The sequence below is a fragment of the Cherax quadricarinatus genome, chromosome 48 (assembly GCF_038502225.1).
Source record: "Cherax quadricarinatus isolate ZL_2023a chromosome 48, ASM3850222v1, whole genome shotgun sequence".
Classification (NCBI taxonomy): Eukaryota; Metazoa; Arthropoda; class Malacostraca; order Decapoda; family Parastacidae; genus Cherax; species Cherax quadricarinatus.
In genome coordinates, this window is record NC_091339.1 from 15,139,092 (window position 1) to 15,159,979 (window position 20,888).

Genomic DNA, 20,888 nt, shown 5'->3' on the forward strand with positions numbered 1-20,888 from the left:
TTTTTAACTGACAAATCCATTTGTTCTCTAGGCTTTCTTAACTTGTTAATCTCACTCCAAAACTTTTTCTTATTTTCAACAAAATTTGTTGATAACATCTCACCCACTCTCTCATTTGCTCTCTTTTTACATTGCTTCACCACTCTCTTTTTCTCCATATACTCTTCCCTCCTTGCATCACTTCTACTTTGTAAAAACTTCTCATATGCTAACTTTTTCTCCCTTACTACTCTCTTTACATCATCATTCCACCAATCGCTCCTCTTCCCTCCTGCACCCACTTTCCTGTAACCACAAACTTCTGCTGAACACTCTAACACTACATTTTTAAACCTACCCCATACCTCTTCGACCCCATTGCCTATGCTCTCATTAGCCCATCTATCCTCCAATAGCTGTTTATATCTTACCCTAACTGCCTCCTCTTTAAGTTTATAAACCTTCACCTCTCTCTTCCCTGATGCTTCTATTCTCCTTGTATCCCATCTACCTTTTACTCTCAGTGTAGCTACAACTAGAAAGTGATCTGATATATCTGTGGCCCCTCTATAAACATGTACATCCTGAAGTCTACTCAACAGTCTTTTATCTACCAATACATAATCCAACAAACTACTGTCATTTCGCCCTACATCATATCGTGTATACTTATTTATCCTCTTTTTCTTAAAATATGTATTACCTATAACTAAACCCCTTTCTATACAAAGTTCAATCAAAGGGCTCCCATTATCATTTACACCTGGCACCCCAAACTTACCTACCACACCCTCTCTAAAAGTTTCTCCTACTTTAGCATTCAAGTCCCCTACCACAATTACTCTCTCACTTGGTTCAAAGGCTCCTATACATTCACTTAACATCTCCCAAAATCTCTCTCTCTCCTCTGCATTCCTCTCTTCTCCAGGTGCATACACGCTTATTATGACCCACTTCTCGCATCCAACCTTTACTTTAATCCACATAATTCTTGAATTTACACATTCATATTCTCTTTTCTCCTTCCATAACTGATCATTTAACATTACTGCTACCCCTTCCTTTGCTCTAACTCTCTCAGATACTCCAGATTTAATCCCATTTATTTCCCCCCACTGAAACTCTCCTACCCCCTTCAGCTTTGTTTCGCTTAGGGCCAGGACATCCAACTTCTTTTCATTCATAACATCAGCAATCATCTGTTTCTTGTCATCCGCACTACATCCACGCACATTTAAGCAACCCAGTTTTATAAAGTTTTTCTTCTTCTCTTTTTTAGTAATTGTATACAGGAGAAGGGGTTACTAGCCCATTGCTCCCGGCATTTTAGTCGCCTCATACGACACGCATGGCTTACGGAGGAAAGATTCTTTTCCACTTCCCCATGGACAATAGAAGAAATAAAAAAGAACAAGAGCTATTTAGAAAAAGGAGAAAAACCTAGATGTATGTATATATATATATGCATGTGCGTGTCTGTGAAGTGTGACCAAAGTGTAAGTAGGAGTAGCAAGATATCCCTGTTATCTTAGCGTGTTTATGAGACAGAAAAAGAAACCAGCAATCCTACCATCATGCAAAACAGTTACAGGTTTTTGTTTCACAGTCATCTGGCAGGACGGTAGTACTTCCCTGGGTGGTTGCTGTCTACCAGTGTGTGCAGCAGTTGCAGATGCTGCTGTCAGCTGGTCATTTGCTGTTAACTTCATGCCTATACATCTCAGTTAGTAATAATGAGAATTTTTTTGTTTCATTACCTTCACAAAAATATACTTTTAATCTAAAAGAAATAAGTTTTTTTTTTTATTCTTGGATCCTTAGAGCAATTTTCAAATCAAGGGTCTGGAACCTTGCGTACTAGTACATTGGACATTTAAACTCTTTCAGGGTTGGTCCCAAAGTTATACTGCTTTGAAACCACTGTTGGTTCCACAGTTCTAAGCCATGAGCTCAGCTCAGTTAAGATGTGGGCCTAGATATAAAGTAGATAACACCCTAAAATTCCAGGTTTACAAGAAACTTACAAAAATGGTCTCTCATTTCTATTCCAGTCAAACTACTAAGACCACACAAGGCATTACCAGTAGATTTTTTCTAAGAGAATACTGAATCTGCAGAACAATTTCTTGACAAGGATTGCACAAACGTACACCAAACCTTCACCGAGCTACATTTTCCTTCTTTTTTTTCCATCAAGGACTGTACGAAAAGAGCCCTCCAAATCATTGATTCTCCACACACTAACACCAATTTGAGTGGCTGTAAAATTTATGCCCAACTTGCTGACTCAAGACCATAAAAAATTATCTTCTTGCCAAAAACAACATTAGCAGTCACCCTCACCCTCCCTACTACCCAGCTCTAACCACCTGTGACTTCTGTTTCTTCCCCAAAATGAAAATGGCACTCAAGTTGTTGCATTTTGAAGACATGGAAAACATTCAAGCAAAATTGCAGGCCATGCTTGATGCCTTTTGGAAAAAGAGTCCAGAAATGTTTCCAGAAGCAGCAGAGTGCTGGAATCAGTGTACAGCCTCCAGGGAAAAGAACTTCAAGGAAGATGATTTCAACAAGGTGATTAGCTAAGCCTATATATTTCTTTTCACAGCAGTTCACAAAAAACATCCTAGAAAAAATCTCAAGGTTGCAATTTTAAACCAAACACAACATCAGAAGTTTGCATTTTACATCATGTACTGTGTAGGGCAGGATTTTTTTATACTGTGCACACTCACTGCACAGTGAGTATGCTAAGGCTTAAAATGTAGATTTACACGAGTAACACTGGCTTCAATAATGTAGATATAAGTGAGAGACATTATAATTACATTTTAATGATTTCTGATTGGATTCATGTCTGCATACAACTCATTACGATTCCTACCAATTCATAAATCTGTAAATAGTTCATTGCCACTAACTTCCTAAACTATCAAAACACTGGGGTCCAGCCCCTAAACCCATTATGTACCCCTGTAATCTTTTGACCACTACGTAATAAATCTAATTAAGCTAGAGATATAATCACTATAGACAAGTACATATGTAGAGAAGCAAATACAGTACTAATGTCATATTAATAAATATACAATTCAAACTACTTACTTGTTCCAGTGTGATTTAGAATTCTTATACAGCGCCGGGAACATTATAGGTAGAATAGTTTGCGCATTGTCACTAATCAACGATAGAATGTATTCATTGTTCCAATAGTAGAGAGCTCTTTCTGCAACCTGAAAAAAAAAAAAATATGCTAGGCTCACATTACTTCTCAAATAATGTTAAGATTGATGAAAACAGCTATGATTATTATTATTATAATCATGTAAAGTACTAAATTCATGAAAGCCTTCAGCAACAATTATACTGAGCTCTTAATCTACAACAAAATTTGCAATACTTAAAACCCAACAAATTAATACAATTTTTAAAGATACTACAGACATTTTTCAAAAGAAAAATATTCTTATATTGTACATAAAAGGTATAACAAGAGCAACCCTTATTTTGCTCCACATAATCCTTGAATTTATACACTTACATGCCCTCTTTTCCTGCCATTACTGATCCTTCAACATTATTGCTACTCCTTCCTTAGCTTTAACATTCTCAGATACACCTGACATAATCCCATTTATTTCTCACTCCTGAAACTCCCCTACCCTCTTCAGCAGTGTTCTGCCTAGAACCAGGTCAGCCAGCTTCTTCTCATTCATACATTCACAATCAATTCTTTCTTATCATCTGCACTACATCCATGCACATTCAACCATCCTAATTTAAAAGTTTTTCTTATTATTTAAGGATTTTATACAGGTGAAGGTGTTATTAGCCCACTGCTCTCGGCATCTTAGTCAGCTTTTTTGACACCCAAGGCTTACAGAGGAAGGATACTTATTCCACTTTCCCATGGAGATGGAAGGAAATATTATTATTATTATAATCAAGGGGAAGCGCTAAACCCGGAGGATTATACAGCGCCTGGGGGGGGGGGATGTGGAAGGCATTCAGGCTTAATTCGGGGAACTGGAGCACAGATCCAATTCCCTAAATCAAGAGCCCCTCACCAACATCAAGGAACCTTCCTTGAGGGGTGGAAGGAAATAAATAAGAATATTTTGGGGAACTTTTAAATGTCGATGAAGAAAGGGAGGCAGTAATTTCATGCACTGGCCAGGGAGGTATAACATCTTTTAGGAGTGAAGAAGAGCAGAATGTGAGTGCGTGTTAGGTATGCAAGGCATTATGTAGATTGAATGGGGGTAAAGCAGCTGGAACTAATGGAATCATGACAGAAATGTTAAAAGCAGGGGAGATAGAGTGTTAGACTGGTTGGTATTTTTGTTTAATAAATGCATGAAAGAGGGGAAGGTACCTAGGGAATGGCAGAGAACGTGTATAATTCCTTTATATAAAGGGAAGGGGGACAAGAGAGATTCTAAAAATTATAGGGGAATAAGTTTATTGAGTCCTAGGTAGTAGGTTGGTAGACAGCAATCGCCCAAGGAGGTACTACCATTCTGCCAAGTGAGTGTAAAACAGAAGCCTGTACTTGTTTTACATGATGGTAGGATTGCTGGTGTCTTTTCTGTTTCATAAACATGCAAGATTTCAGGTATGTCTTGCTACTTCTACTTAAACTTAGGTCACACTACACATACATGTAATACAAGCATATATATACACACCCCTCTGGGTTTTCTTCTATTTTCTTACTAGTTCTTGTTCTTAATTAATTTCCTCTTATCTCCATGGGAAAGTGGAACACAATTCTTCCTCCGTAATCCATGCATGTTGTAAGAGACGGCTAAAATGCCGGGAGCAAACCCCTTCTCCTGTATAAATTACTAAATTTAAAAAGAGAAACTTTCGTTTTTCTTTTTGGACACCCTGCCTCGGTGGAATATGGCCAGTTTGTTGAAAGAAGTAGTAGTTTATTGAGTATACCAGGTAAAGTGTATGGTAGGGTTACTATTGAAAGAATTAGAGGTAAGACAGAGAGCAGGATTGCAGATGAGCAAGGAGGCTTTAGAATGGGTAGGGGATGTGTAGATCAGGTGTTTACATTGAAGCATATATGTGAACAGTATTTACATAAAGGTAGGGATATTTTCATTGCATTTATGGATTTAGAAAAGGCACATGATAGAGCAGATAGGGGAGCAATGTGGCAGATGCTTCAAGTGTATGGAATGGGCAGTAAGTTACTAAATGCTGTAAAGAGTTTTATGAGGACAATGAGGCTCAGGTTAGGGTGTGTATGAGAGAGGGAGATTACTTCCCAGTAAAAGTAGGTCTTAGACAGGGATGTGTAATGTCACCATGGTTGTTTAACATATTTATAGATATGGTTGTAAAAGAAGTAAATGCTAGGGTGTTGGGGAGAGGAGCAGGATTAAATTATGGGGGAATCAAATACAAAATGGGAGTTGACACAGTTACATTTTGCTGTGCTTTAGGGGGATTCTAAAGAAAAGTTGCAAAGGTTAGTGGACGAGTTTGGGAGGGTGTGTATAGGTAGAAAGTGGAAAGTGAATATAGATAAGAGTAAGGTGATGAGGGTATCAAACGATTTAGATAAAGAAAAACTGGATATCACACTGGAGAGAGAGAGAGAGAGAGTATGGAAGTGAATGTTTTCAGATATGTGGGAGTTGACTTGTCAGCAGATGGGATTATGAAGGATGAGGTAAATCATAGAAATGATGAAGGAAAAAGGGTGAGTGGTGCATTGAGGTATCTGTGGAGACAAAGAATGTTATCCATGGAGGCAAAGAAGGGAATGTATGAGAGTATAATGGTACCAACACTATGTGGGGGTGAAGCATAGGTTGTAAATGCTGCAGAAAGGAGGCGACTGGAGGCAGTGGAGAAGTCATATCTAAGGGCACTGTGTGGTGTAAATATTATGCAGAGAATTGGCACTATGGAAATTAGGAGGTGTGGAGTTACTAAAAGTATTGATCAGAGGGCTGAAGAGGGGTTGAGATGGTTTGGTCATTTAGAGAGAATGGAACAAAGTAGAATGACTTGGAGAGTGTATAAATCTGAAGGGGAAGGGAGGCAAGGTACGGTTCGTCCCCGAAAAGGTTGGAGGGAGGGGGTAAAGGAGGTTTTGTTGGCGAGGAGCTTGGACTTCCAGCAAGCATGTGTGAGCGTGTTAGATAGGAGTGAATGGAGACAAATGGTTTTTGGGACCTGACGAGCTGTTGGAGTGTGAGCAGGGTAATATTTTGTGAAGGGACTCGAGTCCAGTTAGCCGCACTTGAGTCCTGGAAATGGGAAGTACAATGCCTGCACTTTAGAGGGGTTTTAGGATATTGAAAGTTTGGAAGAACATCTAAATTGCCATATCAGAGTGCCTCTGCAAAGACAGTGATTATGTATGAGTGATGGTGAAAGTGTTGAATGATGATGAAAGATCTTTCTTTTGGGATCACCCTGCCTAGGAGGGAAACGGCCAACGTGTTAAAAAAAAAAAAAAACTATTCACCTGGGTCTCATAAACACATGCTACTTTTACGTACACTTATGTAACACTGTACGTGCATGTACATGCATGAGTTTTCTTCTATTTTCTTAACCTTTTGACTGTTTTGGTCATACAGTGGACCCTCAACCAACGATGGCATCGTATAACGTTAAATCAGACTAGCGATACATTTTAACGCAAAAATTTTTGCCTCGACTAGCGCTAAAAAACTCAACCAACGCGATTCGTTCCATTCGAGACGCTTCCAATTGTGGAGTGAGCGTGCCTCACTTGTCCCGTGAGTGCCAGTGTTTACAAGCCAGCCAGCCACCGTGGTCCCATCCAAACATACAATCGGAACATTTCATATTATCACAGTGTTTTTAGTGATTGGATTAATATAGTTGGTCGAGGGCCCACTGTATATATACGTCTTACAAGCCAGTGTTTCGGACGTATACAGTAGACGGTTATTTAACACGGTAGTTACATTCCTGAAAACACCGTGTTGGGTAAAACCGTGTTAGAGGAACTTTCGAACTTATGGGAAAAATAGGATTACGTTCCTGAGAGCCCCAAAACAGCCAAACAACTTTTTTTTTAGGCCTCCACATCTTACAAAAATAAAAGTGAATATGTAATTGTAGTTTACTGTTGTGATGTATTATGTTGTTTTTACTGCTTAAGACTACAAATGTAACAGAAATAACAGTATTTCTTACCTTAAATTGTGGGTGTTGGTGATTGTGGATGATTGTGAAGAGACTGGAAAGTTATGCTGTGGCCCTACTGGGCTGAGGTGGATGGTAGATGTTCTGGTACTGAAGTTGATGGTTGTACGGGAGTGTCTAACTTTAAGTCATTCAATTAATCAAGTCATTCAGTAAGTCAGCCAAGTCATTCAGTAAGTCAATCAAGTCATTCAGTCAGTCAGTCAAGTGATTCAGTAAGTCAGTCAAACCAGTCAAGTTGTTCAGCAAGTCAGTCAAGTCATTCAGTAAGTCAGTCAAGTCATTCAGTAAGTCAGTCAAGTGATTCGGTAGGTCAGTCAAGTCGTTCAGTAAGTCAGTCAAGTCGTTCAGCAAGTCAGTCAAGTCATTCAGTAAGTCGGTCAAGACATTCAGTAAGTCAAGTGATTCAGTAAGTCAGCCAAGTCATTCAGTAAGTCAGTCATATGATTCAGTAAGTCAGTCAAGTCATTCAGTAAGTCAGGATTTCTAAAGAGTTTGGTCAACTGGAACAATGGAACTGGCCACAAATAGAGCTCAAAGTTGGCAAAATCGGCGATACAAATATGTCGTCGAGATCACTAACTTCGCAGGAGCATAATTCCGTGAGTTTTCGATTAAATTTTGTATTTTTGGTGTCATTACCATCGGGAAAAGATTCTCTATCATTTCATAAGAAAAAATAAAAAAAATTTTCAAACATTTTTCGACACAGAATGACATTTTCAGAAAGGGGCTTGCGACAGTCAAAGGGTTAATAGTTCCTATTTTTTTATTTGCGCTTGTCTCCATGGGGAAGTGGAAAAAGCACTCCTCCGTAAGCCATGTGTGTGTGGTAAGATGTAACTAAAATGCCGAGAGCAAGGGTCTAGTAACCCATTCACCAATATACAGTGGACCCCCGCATAACGATTACCTCCGAATGCGACCAATTATGTAAGTGTATTTATGTAAGTGCGTTTGTACGTGTATGTTTGGGGGTCTGAAATGGACTAATCTACTTCACAATATTTCTTATGGGAACAAATTTGGTCAGTACTGGCACCTGAACATACTTCTGGAGTGAAAAAATATCGTTAACCGGGGGTCCACTGTAAATTACTAAATTTAAGAAAAACTTACGTTTTTCTTTCTAGGTCACCCTGCCTTGGTGGGATATGGCCAGTTCGTTGGTAGACTACAGTGGAGCCCCAGTTTTCATCCAGTCCTGTTATCATTCAATCAATTTTCAGTTTTCGTACATCCGCTCGGATATCATCCGTACCAGACACATCTGCCAGTCCGCGGGATATGGCCACACATACGTTCGTGACTCAATCTGCCTTTGTTACTCATTCAGTGAGCATTACTCCATGCGTTCATCCAAAACATTTCGTAATAATCCATTGTTTTTTGTGCTTGCAACTGCTAAATAAGCCACCATGGGGCCTTTGAAGTGATCTTGGACACTGAATTGACCCTAAGAAAGTTCTGGAGGAATCACTTCAATATGCTCAACTGCATAAGCCTTATAGATAAGGCTTGGCAGGGAGTGACTTCCAGGACAATTAACTCTTCTTGGAGAAAACTGTGGCCAGAATGTGTCCTCCAGAAGGATTTTGAAGGGTTTGAGGCCGACCCTGGCGATCCTACACCTGTTGTGGAATCTATTGTGTCATTGGGGAAGTCCATGGGGTTGGAGGTGAGTGGCCAGGATGTGGAAGAGTTGGTGGATGACTACAGGGAAGAGCTAACCACTGAAGAGCTGTGAGACCATCAGGAACAGCAACAGACCTTAGCTGAGGAAACTGCTTCAGAGGAAGAGAGAGGGAAGAATGTGCCTTCTTCAGCAACTAAGGACATTTGTGCAAAGTGGAGTGAAGTGCAAAGTTTTGTAGATAAATATCAACCTAACAAAGCTGTTGCAAGCCGTGTCAGCAACATGTTCAATGACAATGCCGTGTCCCATTTTAGGCAAATCTTAGAGACACCAGAAACAGGTCTCTTTGGACAAATTTTTTGTGCAGAAGGGGTTCAGTGACTCTCAAGCTGGTCCTAGTGCCAGTGAAAGACAAAGAAGGGAAATAACCCCGGATAGGGCTTTGATACCTGAAGTCCTTATGGAGGGGGATTCCATTCCAAACAATAACTTCTCCTCCCTCTCCCCTCCTCGCCGTCTTCCATACGCCAACAAGAGTCTTCAATAAAGGTAAAATGATGTTAAATGTTCATTTATCCATTTCATTAGTTATTTATATTTATTTCTCATTGTTTTTTTGTATGCAAAACTATAGTTATTCTCAATAAAATGTATTTTTTGTAAATATTTTTGGGTGTCTGGAATGGATTAATTGGACTTACATTATTTCTTATGGGAAGTATTACTTCAGTTTTCGTACAAATCAGTTTTTGGCCAACCTTCTGGAACGGATTAAAGATGAAAACCAGGGTCCCATTGTGTATTAAGAAAACAGAAAACTCAGATGGCTGTGTATACATATACATGTACATGCATGTGTAGTGTGATCTAAGTGTAAGTAGAAGCAGCAAGATGTACCTGTTATCCTGTGTGTTATGAGACAAAGAAACAGAGAACAGCAATCCTAACATTGTGTAAAACAATTACAGGTTTCTGTTTTACACTCATTTGGCAGGACAGTAGTACCTCCATTGGTGGCTGCTGTCTACCAACCTACTACCAATACCAACCCACTATCATATGTTTATTCCTTGGAGTACTAAACTTTCACCCCCATTGATGCTGGATTTTACTTATTTCCTATTACTCTGTGTTCTATGTATTAAAAACTTAAAAATCAATCTGTCTACCTTCCCCGTTTTGCCTATGGCCCTCATTTTGTGCACAATCACCCCATGATATCATAACAAACACCTCTGTGTATATCACATCTGTGTTTTGGTTTTCTTTCAATGCCTCCATAATTCTGTCATAGTGATTCAACAATTGGGACAGGCATAATCTTCCAGTTCCAAAACTGTGCTGGTCTGGGTTATGCATATTGGGCTGTTCCATAAAGGCTGTAATTTGGCATCTCATCATTTTTTGAAGATTTTCATGATGTGGGATGTTAGGATTAATGGTTTGTAATTTTTGGCAAGTGCTCTACCTCCCTTATGCAAAGGGACTATGTCTGCACTCTTTAACCCTTAAACTGTCCAAATGTACCTCTACGTTTGCGCGTGTAGGGCTCTGACCTTGATTTTTTCCATAAGAAAGCATGTAAAAAAACATAGAAATACGTTCGGAGTGCTATGCGAGCAAACATAGATCTACGTTTGGACAGTTTAAGGGTTAAGGTCTTTGGTATTTCACCTAGACCTAAGCTTTCTCCAAAGTATACTGAGGGCTCATGCTAGTGGTACCTTGCAGTTTTTATAATTAAGAAATTCCATGAATCTAGTCCAGGTGCTGAGTGAGCGGGCATGTTCTCAATTTCCTTTTCAAATTCTATGGGAACAGTGCTAATATCATTTAAATGATCTGCATAGCCTTCAAATGAAATGATTTTTTTTTTTTTTTGGCATTCTCCACCCTGCATTCATTTAGTGTTGCTGAACATCAACTTATACTGGTCTTTCAGAATTCCGCTAATTTCCTGTTTCACCTGTGTATGAACCTCCTGTTATTAATGGTCCAATCCTTCAATAGCTTTTAGTTTGGATTTTGTATATCAATAAAAATATTAGGGATTTCTTGCATTATCCAAGATGGCTATTTGTTCCCTTTGTGCTGCTACTGAAAATAGTATCTGCATATATATCAACACTCGAATAAATATCTTATTGCCCCTCATAAAAACTACAAAGCCTCAGGCGATATTTACCTGAAAGTGTGGTGATGACACACACTTGGACAGCTGACGAAACAATGGGACCATCACCTTTACAAATTCATTTGGTTCAATTACATCTAAGATTTCTTCAAGCTCATTTAGAAACATCACCTAAAAGATGAGATTATAAAATAATTAACAAAACGTATTAAATTACTCTACATGAACAGTAACCAGAATTATAAGTCCCTATTCCTGTGATGAGTCATAATGGAACACTGGTTGAAGGCTCTTAATATAAAAACAAAATGAGATGCAATCTTCCATTCTAGCAATAATAATTTTCACATAAAGATATTATATGCTTAAAATAGCAATCTCAACCTCACAGAAAATCAAGATTAAATTTAATAAGATTACTCCACTGGGGCATTTTTAAGATATCAGTCAACAAATAATAGGAAGACAAAACAATGAGGCATCTTTTCTGGGGACACCTCATAAACAAAACAAAAGCCTAAGGTATTATCCCATCTGCATACTCAATACGTAGGAAGCCCATAATGTATTCCCACTGGAATACAGAAGTACAAGAAATGAACAAGGCCAAATTATAATGCATTTTCTTGAAGAAGTGACTAAACAGGAAATACAAGAAATTACAAAATATTAACACAGATACAATAAAAGAATTTAATTCAAGGAACAGTAAGGCTGATAAAAGTAGGGATGACTTAGTGCTGTGGTTTACTACACAACTTTGAAATACTTGTGTAAAAATTCTCAGAATTTAGGCTGTAAAAATTACAATGAACACAAATGCAATGAAAAATACTACTGAGGATAAAGTGTTCTCTAAATAATTCTGCCAATTTATAATCTCTTGTATATTACAGAATGCATTTTTTTTTTAAAAACCTTATTCTTTCTAGATATGTTAAACATTTTATAAGACTAACCTCCTTGGGGCTATGGACTTTAGGCCACAACTTGAGCAGGGTGATGATAACCGGTTCAGTTAGTGAAGGATCCTTTTCCAAGAACTGAACTACACAGTAAGCCAGCTGAGGGTGGTATACACTCAGGGATTTAACCTTATGGAGGGGCAGCAAAACCTTCAACAGGAACACTTTATGCTCTTCTTTCAATGGTAATGCAAAACCATTGATTATACTAAAGGAAGAGAGGACATAGATTATGGAATACATACAAAATAATACTGCACTTTTTAATGCTATATACAGTGTATTTCTTTTTTTTAACACATTGGCCATCTCCCACCAAGGCAGGGTGACCCAAAAAAGAAACACTGTCACTCTCATTTAGTCCATCACTGTCTTGCCAGAGGCATGCTGACATCACAGCTTAAATAACCATCCAAAATGCAACATCCCTGCCCCTCCTTCAGAGTGCAAATACTTTCCCTGAATTTTTACTCACACCCCAACAACATATCAGATCATACAAACCACTTGCCTCCACTCCTGTCTAGCATGATAACACAAATCTGTTAGATGTCCAAGCCCCTAGTACGCAAAACCTCCCTTCTCTCCAATGGTTCCCGAGATAAACTCTACCCCTCCTACCATCTACCCCAGATTTATATGCCCTCCCAGTCATCCTATTTTGCTCCATCTCTGCTATATGTCCAAACTACCTCAACAATTCCTCCTCTGCCCTCTAAATAATACTTTTGGTAAATACACTCCATCTCCTCATCTCCAAGCTTCAAATTCTCTGCATAATATTCACACAACACACTACCCTCAAACATGACATCTGCCTTCAGCCTCCTCATTGCTGGAGGGTTTAAAACCAATGCTTCACACCAATATAACAATGTTGGTACTATTATACTCTGGTACATTCCCCTTTTTATTTCATTGGATAAGGTTCCTTGTCTCTACAGATGCCTTGATACACAATCCACCTTTTTCCCATCAATTCGATTGCTCACCTCATAGAACCACCTGCCAGCAGGTCCACTCCCAAATATATGAACACATTTACCTCCTCCACACTCCTTCCCCCAATTTGATATACAATCTTAACTGCCTAAATTTTTTGTTACTCCCAGAGCTCAGCCTTGGGCTACTCTCATCTAGTGATTGCCTTGTCAACCAGGCTAGTGTTACTAGTGACTTGCTGACCCACATATCACAGCCTGGTTCTATGTTCACTTTTAATTTCCTTCTTTTACATATTTTTTTCACTTTTTTTTTTCAACACATCAGCCATCTAGACCAAGGCAGGTTGACACATCCTCCCAAATTCGTTTACCAACCTTTCGCAGTTTTTCAGAATCTCCTGAAAGAACTTTGTATTAGATTCATCATCTTTTAATTTCACACCCTCTCCCAAAACTCTAGCATTCACTTATTTTACAAGAGGGCTGAGGAAGGGTTGTTGAGGTGGTTCGGACATGTAGAGAGAATGGAGCAAAACAGAGTGACTTCAAGAGTGTATCAGTCTGTAGTGGAAGGAAGGCGGGGTAGGGGTCGGCCTAGGAAAGGTTGGAGGGAGGGGGTAAAGGAGGTTTTGTGTGCGAGGGGCTTGGACTTCCAGCAGTCATGCGTGAGCGTGTTTGATAGGAGTGAATGGAGACAAATGGTTTTTAATACTTGACATGCTGTTGGAGTGTGAGCAAAGTAACATTTATGAAGGGGTTCAGGGAAACTGGCAGGCTGGACTCGAGTCCTGGAGATGGGAAGTACAGTGCCTGCACTCTGAAGGAGGGGTGTTAATGTTGCAGTTTAAAAACTGTAGTGTAAAGCACCCTTCTGGCAAGACAGTGATGGAGTGAATGATGGTGAAAGTTTTTCTTTTTCGGGCCACCCTGCCTTGGTGGGAATCGGCCAGTGTGATAATAATAATAAAATAAATAATCAATAAATATCCTAGGTAGTAGGTTGGTAAACAGCAACCGCCCAGGGAGGTACTATCGTCCTGCCAAGTGAGTGTCCAACGAAAACCTGTAATTGTTTTACATGATGGTAGGATTGCTGGTGTCTTTTGTCTGTCTCATAAACATGCAAGATTTCAGGTATGTCTTGCTACTTCTACTTGCACTTAGGTCACACTACACATACATGTTCAAGCATATATATACACACCCCTCTGGGTATTCTTCTATCTTCTTTCTAGTTCTTGTTCTTGTTTATTTCCTCTTATCTCCATGGGGAAGTGGAACAGAATTCTTCCTCCGTAAGCCATGCGTGTTGTAAGAGGTGACTAAAATGCCGGGAGCAAGGGGCTAGTAACCCCTTCTCCCGTATAAATTACTAAATTTAGAAGAGAAACTTTCGTTTTTCTTTTTGGGCCACCCTGCCTTGGTAGGATACGGCCGGTGTGTTGAAAGAAAGATCTATAGATATGTTAAACAACCATGGAGTTAATACACATCCCTGTCTAAGGCATACTGTCACTGGGAAATAATCCCCCCCCCCCTCTCCTACATACCCTAACATGACCCTCACTATCCACAAAGACTCTTTACTATCTTTAATAACCTATCATCTATTCCATTACAACAATTGCCACATTGCTCCTCTGTTCATCCTATCATATGCTTTTTCTAAATCTATAAATGCAACAAATTCTTATGCTCTTGTTTGTTATACAGAAGAACTATGCATGCTCTCTGGTAAGCCCAAGGTACCTTCCCCCCTCCCTTACATGCATTAAACAAACAAATGCACAACCCCTCCATCCTCAATTAGTCTTATAATTCTGTCTGGATCCCACGAATACCAGCTGCTTTACCTACTTTCATTTTACCCACTGCCTCATACACTTCCTCTACACTCACATCTGACTCTTCCTCACTCCTACAAGATATTAGTATGTGTGGTGTGTGTGTGCATTTGCAGGGGTTGAGTCATAGCTCCTGGCCCTGCCTCTTCACTCGATCCACTCTCTCCCTGCTCCATACCTATTCTTAAACCTATGTATGATACCTGTCTCCACTACTTCACTTTCCAGACTATTCCACTTCCTGACAACTCTTTGACTGAAGAAATACTTCCTAACATCCCTGACTTGTGCAAGTCTTCAACTTCCAATTGTGACCCCCTTGTTGCTGTGTCCCATCTCTGAAACATCCTGTCTGTCCACCTTATTGATTCCTTTCAGTATTTTATATGTCGTTATTATGTCCCCCCCATCCTCCACTGTCATCAGGTCAAGTTTCCTTAAGCTCTCCTCATAGGACATGCCCCTCAGCTCTGGGACTAGTCTCATTGCAAACCTGTTTGGCCAGGTGTGGGTTCCAAACTGGAGCTGCATAATCCAATATGGGCCTGACATACACAGTTTACAGGGTCAGGAATGACTCCTTACTGAGATGTTGGAATGCTATTCTTAGGTTCGCTAGTCACCCATATGCTGCAGCAGTTATTTGGTTGATGTGCGGTTCAGGAGATGTGCTCGGTTATTATACACACTCCAAGATCCTTTTCCTTAAGTGAGGTTTGTGGTCTTTAGCCCCATAGACTGCACTCTGTTGCAGTCTTCTTTGCTCTTCCCTGATCTTCATGACTGCACATGGTGGGGTTAACTCCAAGAGCCAGTTGCTGAGCCAGGCCTGCAGACTGTCTAGATCCCTCTGTAGTCTTGCCTTATCCTCCTCCAACTAAATTCTCCTCATTAACTTCACATCATTTGTAAACAGGGACACTTCTTAGTCTATTCCAGCAATTCTCAACCAGAGGTAAATTGGGAGTAAAAAATTACGTGGCAAGGGGTAAATATTTTTGTGCTTTTTTGTGCAAAACCTGAATAATTTAATTTTATCTGACCACCTTTGGAGAGATGCATCAAGCCGAGGGGGTTAATGATGGAGGAAACGTTGAGAATCCTTGGTCTATTCCTTCCGTCATGTCATTCACATATACCAGAAACAGCACCAGTCCGAGGACTAACCCCATGTGGAACCCCACTCATCACAGGCGCCCACTCTAACACCTCATCACATACAATGACTCGCTGTTGCCTTCCCGTCAGGTATTCCCCGATCCAGTACGGTGCCTTTCCTGTTATACCTGCCTGGTCCTCCAGCTTTTGCACTAATCTCTTGTGTGGAACTGTGTCAAGAGCCTTCTTACATTTCAAGACAATGCAATCTACCCACCCACCCCTCTCTTGTCTTACTGCTGTCACTCTGTCACAGAACTCCAGTAGGTTTGTGACACAGGATTTCCCGTCTCTGAATCCATGCTGGCTGTCGTTGATAAGCTTATTCCTTTCTATGTGGTCCACCACTCTTCTGATAATCTTCTCCATGACTGCATACATGTCAGTGACACTGATCTGTAGTTTAATGCTGCATGTCAGTCTCCTTTTTTTAAAAATTGGAACTACATTTGCTGTCTTCCATATCTCAGGTAGTCACCCTGTTTCGATAGATGTGTTGAAGATTGTTGTTAGTGGTACACAGAACGCCTCTGCTCCCTCTCTCAGGACTCACGGAGAGATGTTATCCGGCCCCATCACCTTTGAGGTATCTAGCTTGCTTAGCAGCCTCTTCATCTCCTCCTTGGTATTATGTATTGTGTCCAGCACTTGTTGGTGTATCCCACCTCTCCATCTTTCTGGAGTCATTTCTGTCTCTACTGTGAATACTTCTTTGTATCTCATGTTGAGCCCTCACATACTTAAAGGATGTTTCTTGTACTCCCCTCTCCTTCCTTCCTCAGCCTGATTAACTGGTCTTTGACTATTGTTTTTCTTCCTGATGTGACTGTACAACAGCTTCAGGTCATATCTGGCTTTCATTGCTATATAATTTTTGTACAGAAGGCCCTCCACATTCGCAAAGGTTAGGGGATCAAGAACCTCACTAATCTTGAAAATTCGCGAATGTTTGGTGTGCAAATAAGATGTAGGGAAATATAATAATACTGTAGTGTAGCGATCGCGAATGTTTTGATGAGCAAATATGTAGTATATTGTAGGGAAATATAATAATAGCATTTACTTAGCCTAACAATACTGCTTCCTTAACCTATTGAACCATGAACAATCATAAAACACACGAAACCGTGGTAAAATATTGTATATACATGTCTATGTTATGGTTTAATAACAAATAATGAACAAACAAAACACTCACCACTCATAAGGTTAGGCAGACGAACTCTGATGACTTGTGAAGATGATGACAATGACGATGATGATGGTGATTATAGTTAGCCATGCAGTTATTGATGACAGTTGAATGGGGGTGATTATATGAAGTGTAACTGCATGGCATGGTAAGTCTAGTGTGTGGATTCTAACTCTTCATTGCCCGCATCACTGCTGACATTGCTAGAGTCAGGGTTAGCAACGGAGTCAGATTCTGCCATGGGTTTAGGTTCAGGTGAGGTGGTAGGGCTAGTGGTAGGCTGCCTTGTGAAGAACATTGTGATGGCCAACTGAGACCGTTTCCTCTTCATATCTACAAACAGAGTTTTGTAGGGAATTATGCTCCTACCAATGTCGCTCATCACCTTCAAAGCCCTCAACATCGATGGGTCTATGTCGCAAAAAAATTGTTTGAGTTGTGCTGTCATTCTCACTGCTTGCCCTAGTTTTTCAAGGGTGAGGGCTTGAGGGCCTCAGCAACACTCTCCTCTTCATCATCCTCCCTGCACAATCTCCAACAATTCATCATTTAGGCCCAGTGCATGTTCTTCAACCAGCTCTCTCACCTCACCCTCCTGCATGTCCTCGAACCCTTCACCACCTAGCCTTGCTAACTCCAGTCTTACTCACGGCTTTGTTAACCTTGTACTTCTTTCCTGGATTCGTTTGGTAAGTATGACTGGGCAGCTGGGCATTTGTGAATGTTCGAAGCTCGCGAAAGTGGAGGGGTAGCTGTATTGTTGTTGGGCTTCCCTCCTTCCCAGTGAATATTCATTTCTTGTGCTTTGATTACTCTCCTTATTCTCCTGGGTTCCTTGCCTTCTACACTTCTTCCTCTTCCGTTCTCTAATGCACTTGCTTTTCTCCTCTTTACAGCTTTGGGCAAACCAAGGGCTCAACCTGGCCTTCTCATTATGTCAGTTGGCCTTGGGTACACACCACCTCTGCTTCATTGCACATTGTCACATTACATCATCTCATTTACTGATTTCCCTGCCAGTTCTGTCCCACTGTACCTCGTGCAGGAAATTCCCCATGCTTATGTAGTCCCCTCTCTTGGAGTTTGGTTTCAATTGTCCTGCTCTTCCTGCCTCCCTCTCCACGTGTAACTCCACTATGTATTCAAAGCTTAGAACCACATGATCACCAGCTCCTAGGGGTCTTTCATATGTGATATTCTCAATATTTGCACTATTCAAGGAGACTACTAGGTCCAGTCTTGCTGGTTCATCCCCCCCCCTCTGGTAGTGTCCCTAACGTGTTGATGCACAAGGTTTTCCAGTACCACCTCCAACATCTTAGCCCTCCACATTTCTGGGCCCCCACATGGCTCCAGGTTTTCCTAGTCGATTTTTTTGTGATTCAAGTCACCCACAACCAGTAGCTTTGCCCTGCCCACATGGGTCCTTCTGCCCACTTCAGCCAGTGTGTCAACCATCTCTTTGTTACTCTCATCATATTCCTGTCTTGCCCTCCTGCTATTCTGTGATGGGTTATACATCACTGCAATCACCACCTTCGGACCTCCACAAATAACCCGCACATAAAAGAGAGAAGCTTACGACGACGTTTCAGTCCGACTTGGACCATTGACAAAGTCACACTAACCAGAGGTGGAGCAGGACGGCTATATATAGGCAGGAAGAGGTGATGGTAGTAGTAGTAGTAGTAGTACAAGAATTGTATATAATACCGACAAGATGAAATTAAGACACATGCAGAGTGTTCCAGTCACGGTATTGTGCCTTTTTTGTTATTTTCGGACCTCCAATCTGAAGCGTTCCTATTATGTAGTCCCTTGCTTCTCCTCTGTCTCCTCTCTCCAACTCCTCAAAATTCCATTGGTTTTTGAGGAGCAGTGCCACTCCTCCACCCCCCTGTTCCCTCTGTCTTTCCTCAGGATCCAATATATAGTTGGAAAAAGATGGCATTTGTTATCATTCCTGTGAGAACTAATGTGTCTGGTGATGCATCTGCAATTCTTTTGTGCCACTCTTCCCACTAATTCGTTATTCCAACAGTGTTGGCGTACCATACCTTCAGTTTCCTCTCCAACACTGTATTCTGGGGGTGTGTGGGTGGGGGCCTGGCAAGGTGCTTTGGGATTTTACTGCATATTATGGGGTGGGGGTTGGGAGTGTGGTTTGTGTTGGGATAGTGTGTTTGGCTGGGGGGTTCTGAGGATGGTTATGTGGGTGTGTGCACACTGTGTGTGTGTGTGTGTGTGTGTGTGCATGTGTACACATGCACTCACCTAATTGTACTTCTTAACTGTGTTTGCAGGGGTTGAGTCATAGCTCCCTAAGCTTTATCATATCTCTCCTTAAAGCTATGTATAGATCCTGCCTCCAAAACATCACTCCAGATTATTCCACTTCTTGACAACTCTATGGCTGAAGAAATACTTCTAACATCCCTGTGACTCATCTGAGTTTTCAACTTCCAACTGTTACCCCTTGTTGCTGTGTCACATCTCTGGAACATCCTGTCTCTATCCACCTTGTCAATTTCTCTCAGTATTTTATACGTTGTTATCATATCCTGTCTTCGTTTTGTCAGGTTGAGTTCCCTTAACCTCTCCTCATAGGACACACCTCTCAGCTCCGGGATTAGTCTTGTTGCAAATCTTTTCAACTTCTCTAATTTCTCGACATGTTTTACCAGGTGTGGGTTCTATACTGGTGCTGCTTACTCTAATATGGGCCTGACGTACACAGTGTACAGTGTCGTGAATGACTCCTTCTTTAGATGTTGAAATGCTATTCTCAGGTTTGCCAGGCACCTGTATGGTGCAGCAGTTATTTGGCTGATGTGTGCCTCAGGAGATGTGCTCAGTATAACACTCACCCCAAGATCATTTTCCTTGAGTGAGCTTTGCAGTCCCTGACCTCCTTGGCTGTACTCTTGTCTGCAGTTTCCTTTGTCCTTTCCCCAAGCTTCATAACCTTGCACTTTGTGGGGTTAAACTGTAGAAGCCATTTGTCAAACCAGGCTTGCAGCCTGTCCAGATCCCCTTGTAGGCTTACCTGATCCTCGTCCACTTGTATTCTCCTCATCAGTTTCACACTGTTTGCAAACAGGGCACCTCTGATTCTATCCCATCCATCCTGTCATTCATACATACAAGAAACAGCACTGAACCTAGGACTGACCCTTGTGGAGCCCCACTCAACACATGCATCCACTCTGCGTAATTTTCCGAGAAATGAGAGTATTACGGCAGTATGGCATGGTGGACAGTGGTAAATTAAGAATGCAATCTCTTGATGCAATGCAGCTGTCATAATTTTTTGTATACTGTACTCTGCACACTGACTGAGCAGACCCATTTTCTCATATCTAAGCCCACCAGGCCTCTCGTGCCAAATTTATGGCTTCTAAAATTGATGCATATATCTAGGTAAGCGATATAGGCATCAATAATGTAGATCTATATGGGTGACAGTGAAAGGATTAATGCACTTTTTCCCCATTTATACACCAATATAACTTTTTTTTTTTTTTGTAAATATGTACTGTTCCCTGTAAGATAGTTTATGCTGCAACCATTTTACATAGATAATTAGAAATAATTACATTCAACCAATTAAAATTATATAAAAATATGTAAGCTGCTAAAATCAACACTTACCTTCCTAAAATTTCTAATAATTCAGCCACACCATTATGATGCTCTGTTTCATATATGAACCTGAGGAGAAGACAATAATATTAATAAAAAACAAGGCATAAAATTTTTATAAAGCTTTTAAATGTATAAATCAACACACCCTTTATGCCTATCTAGGCAGGCTGAAAATTCTCATGCTATCA

The 20,888-nt window shown here is 40.5% G+C and overlaps 1 protein-coding gene across 9 annotated transcripts in view; it reads right to left on the minus strand.

Moving 5' to 3' along the window:
* The window catches only part of LOC128696182 (serine/threonine-protein phosphatase 2A 56 kDa regulatory subunit gamma isoform), a 154,611-nt gene that overhangs the window by 53,457 nt on the left and 80,266 nt on the right, over positions 1 to 20,888 (minus strand). For all 9 annotated transcript variants that reach the window (XR_011393269.1, XM_070094910.1, XM_070094909.1 and 6 more), the window contains 4 exons: positions 20,707 to 20,766; positions 11,912 to 12,125; positions 11,004 to 11,123; positions 3,085 to 3,212 (listed from right to left, as the gene is read on the minus strand). Coding sequence is in view for 8 of the 9 variants with exons in the window: in XM_070094910.1 (XP_069951011.1) it covers positions 3,085 to 3,212; positions 11,004 to 11,123; positions 11,912 to 12,125; positions 20,707 to 20,766 (522 nt within the window). In the remaining variant the exon portion in view is untranslated. The remainder of the gene's footprint in view (positions 1 to 3,084; positions 3,213 to 11,003; positions 11,124 to 11,911; positions 12,126 to 20,706; positions 20,767 to 20,888) is intronic.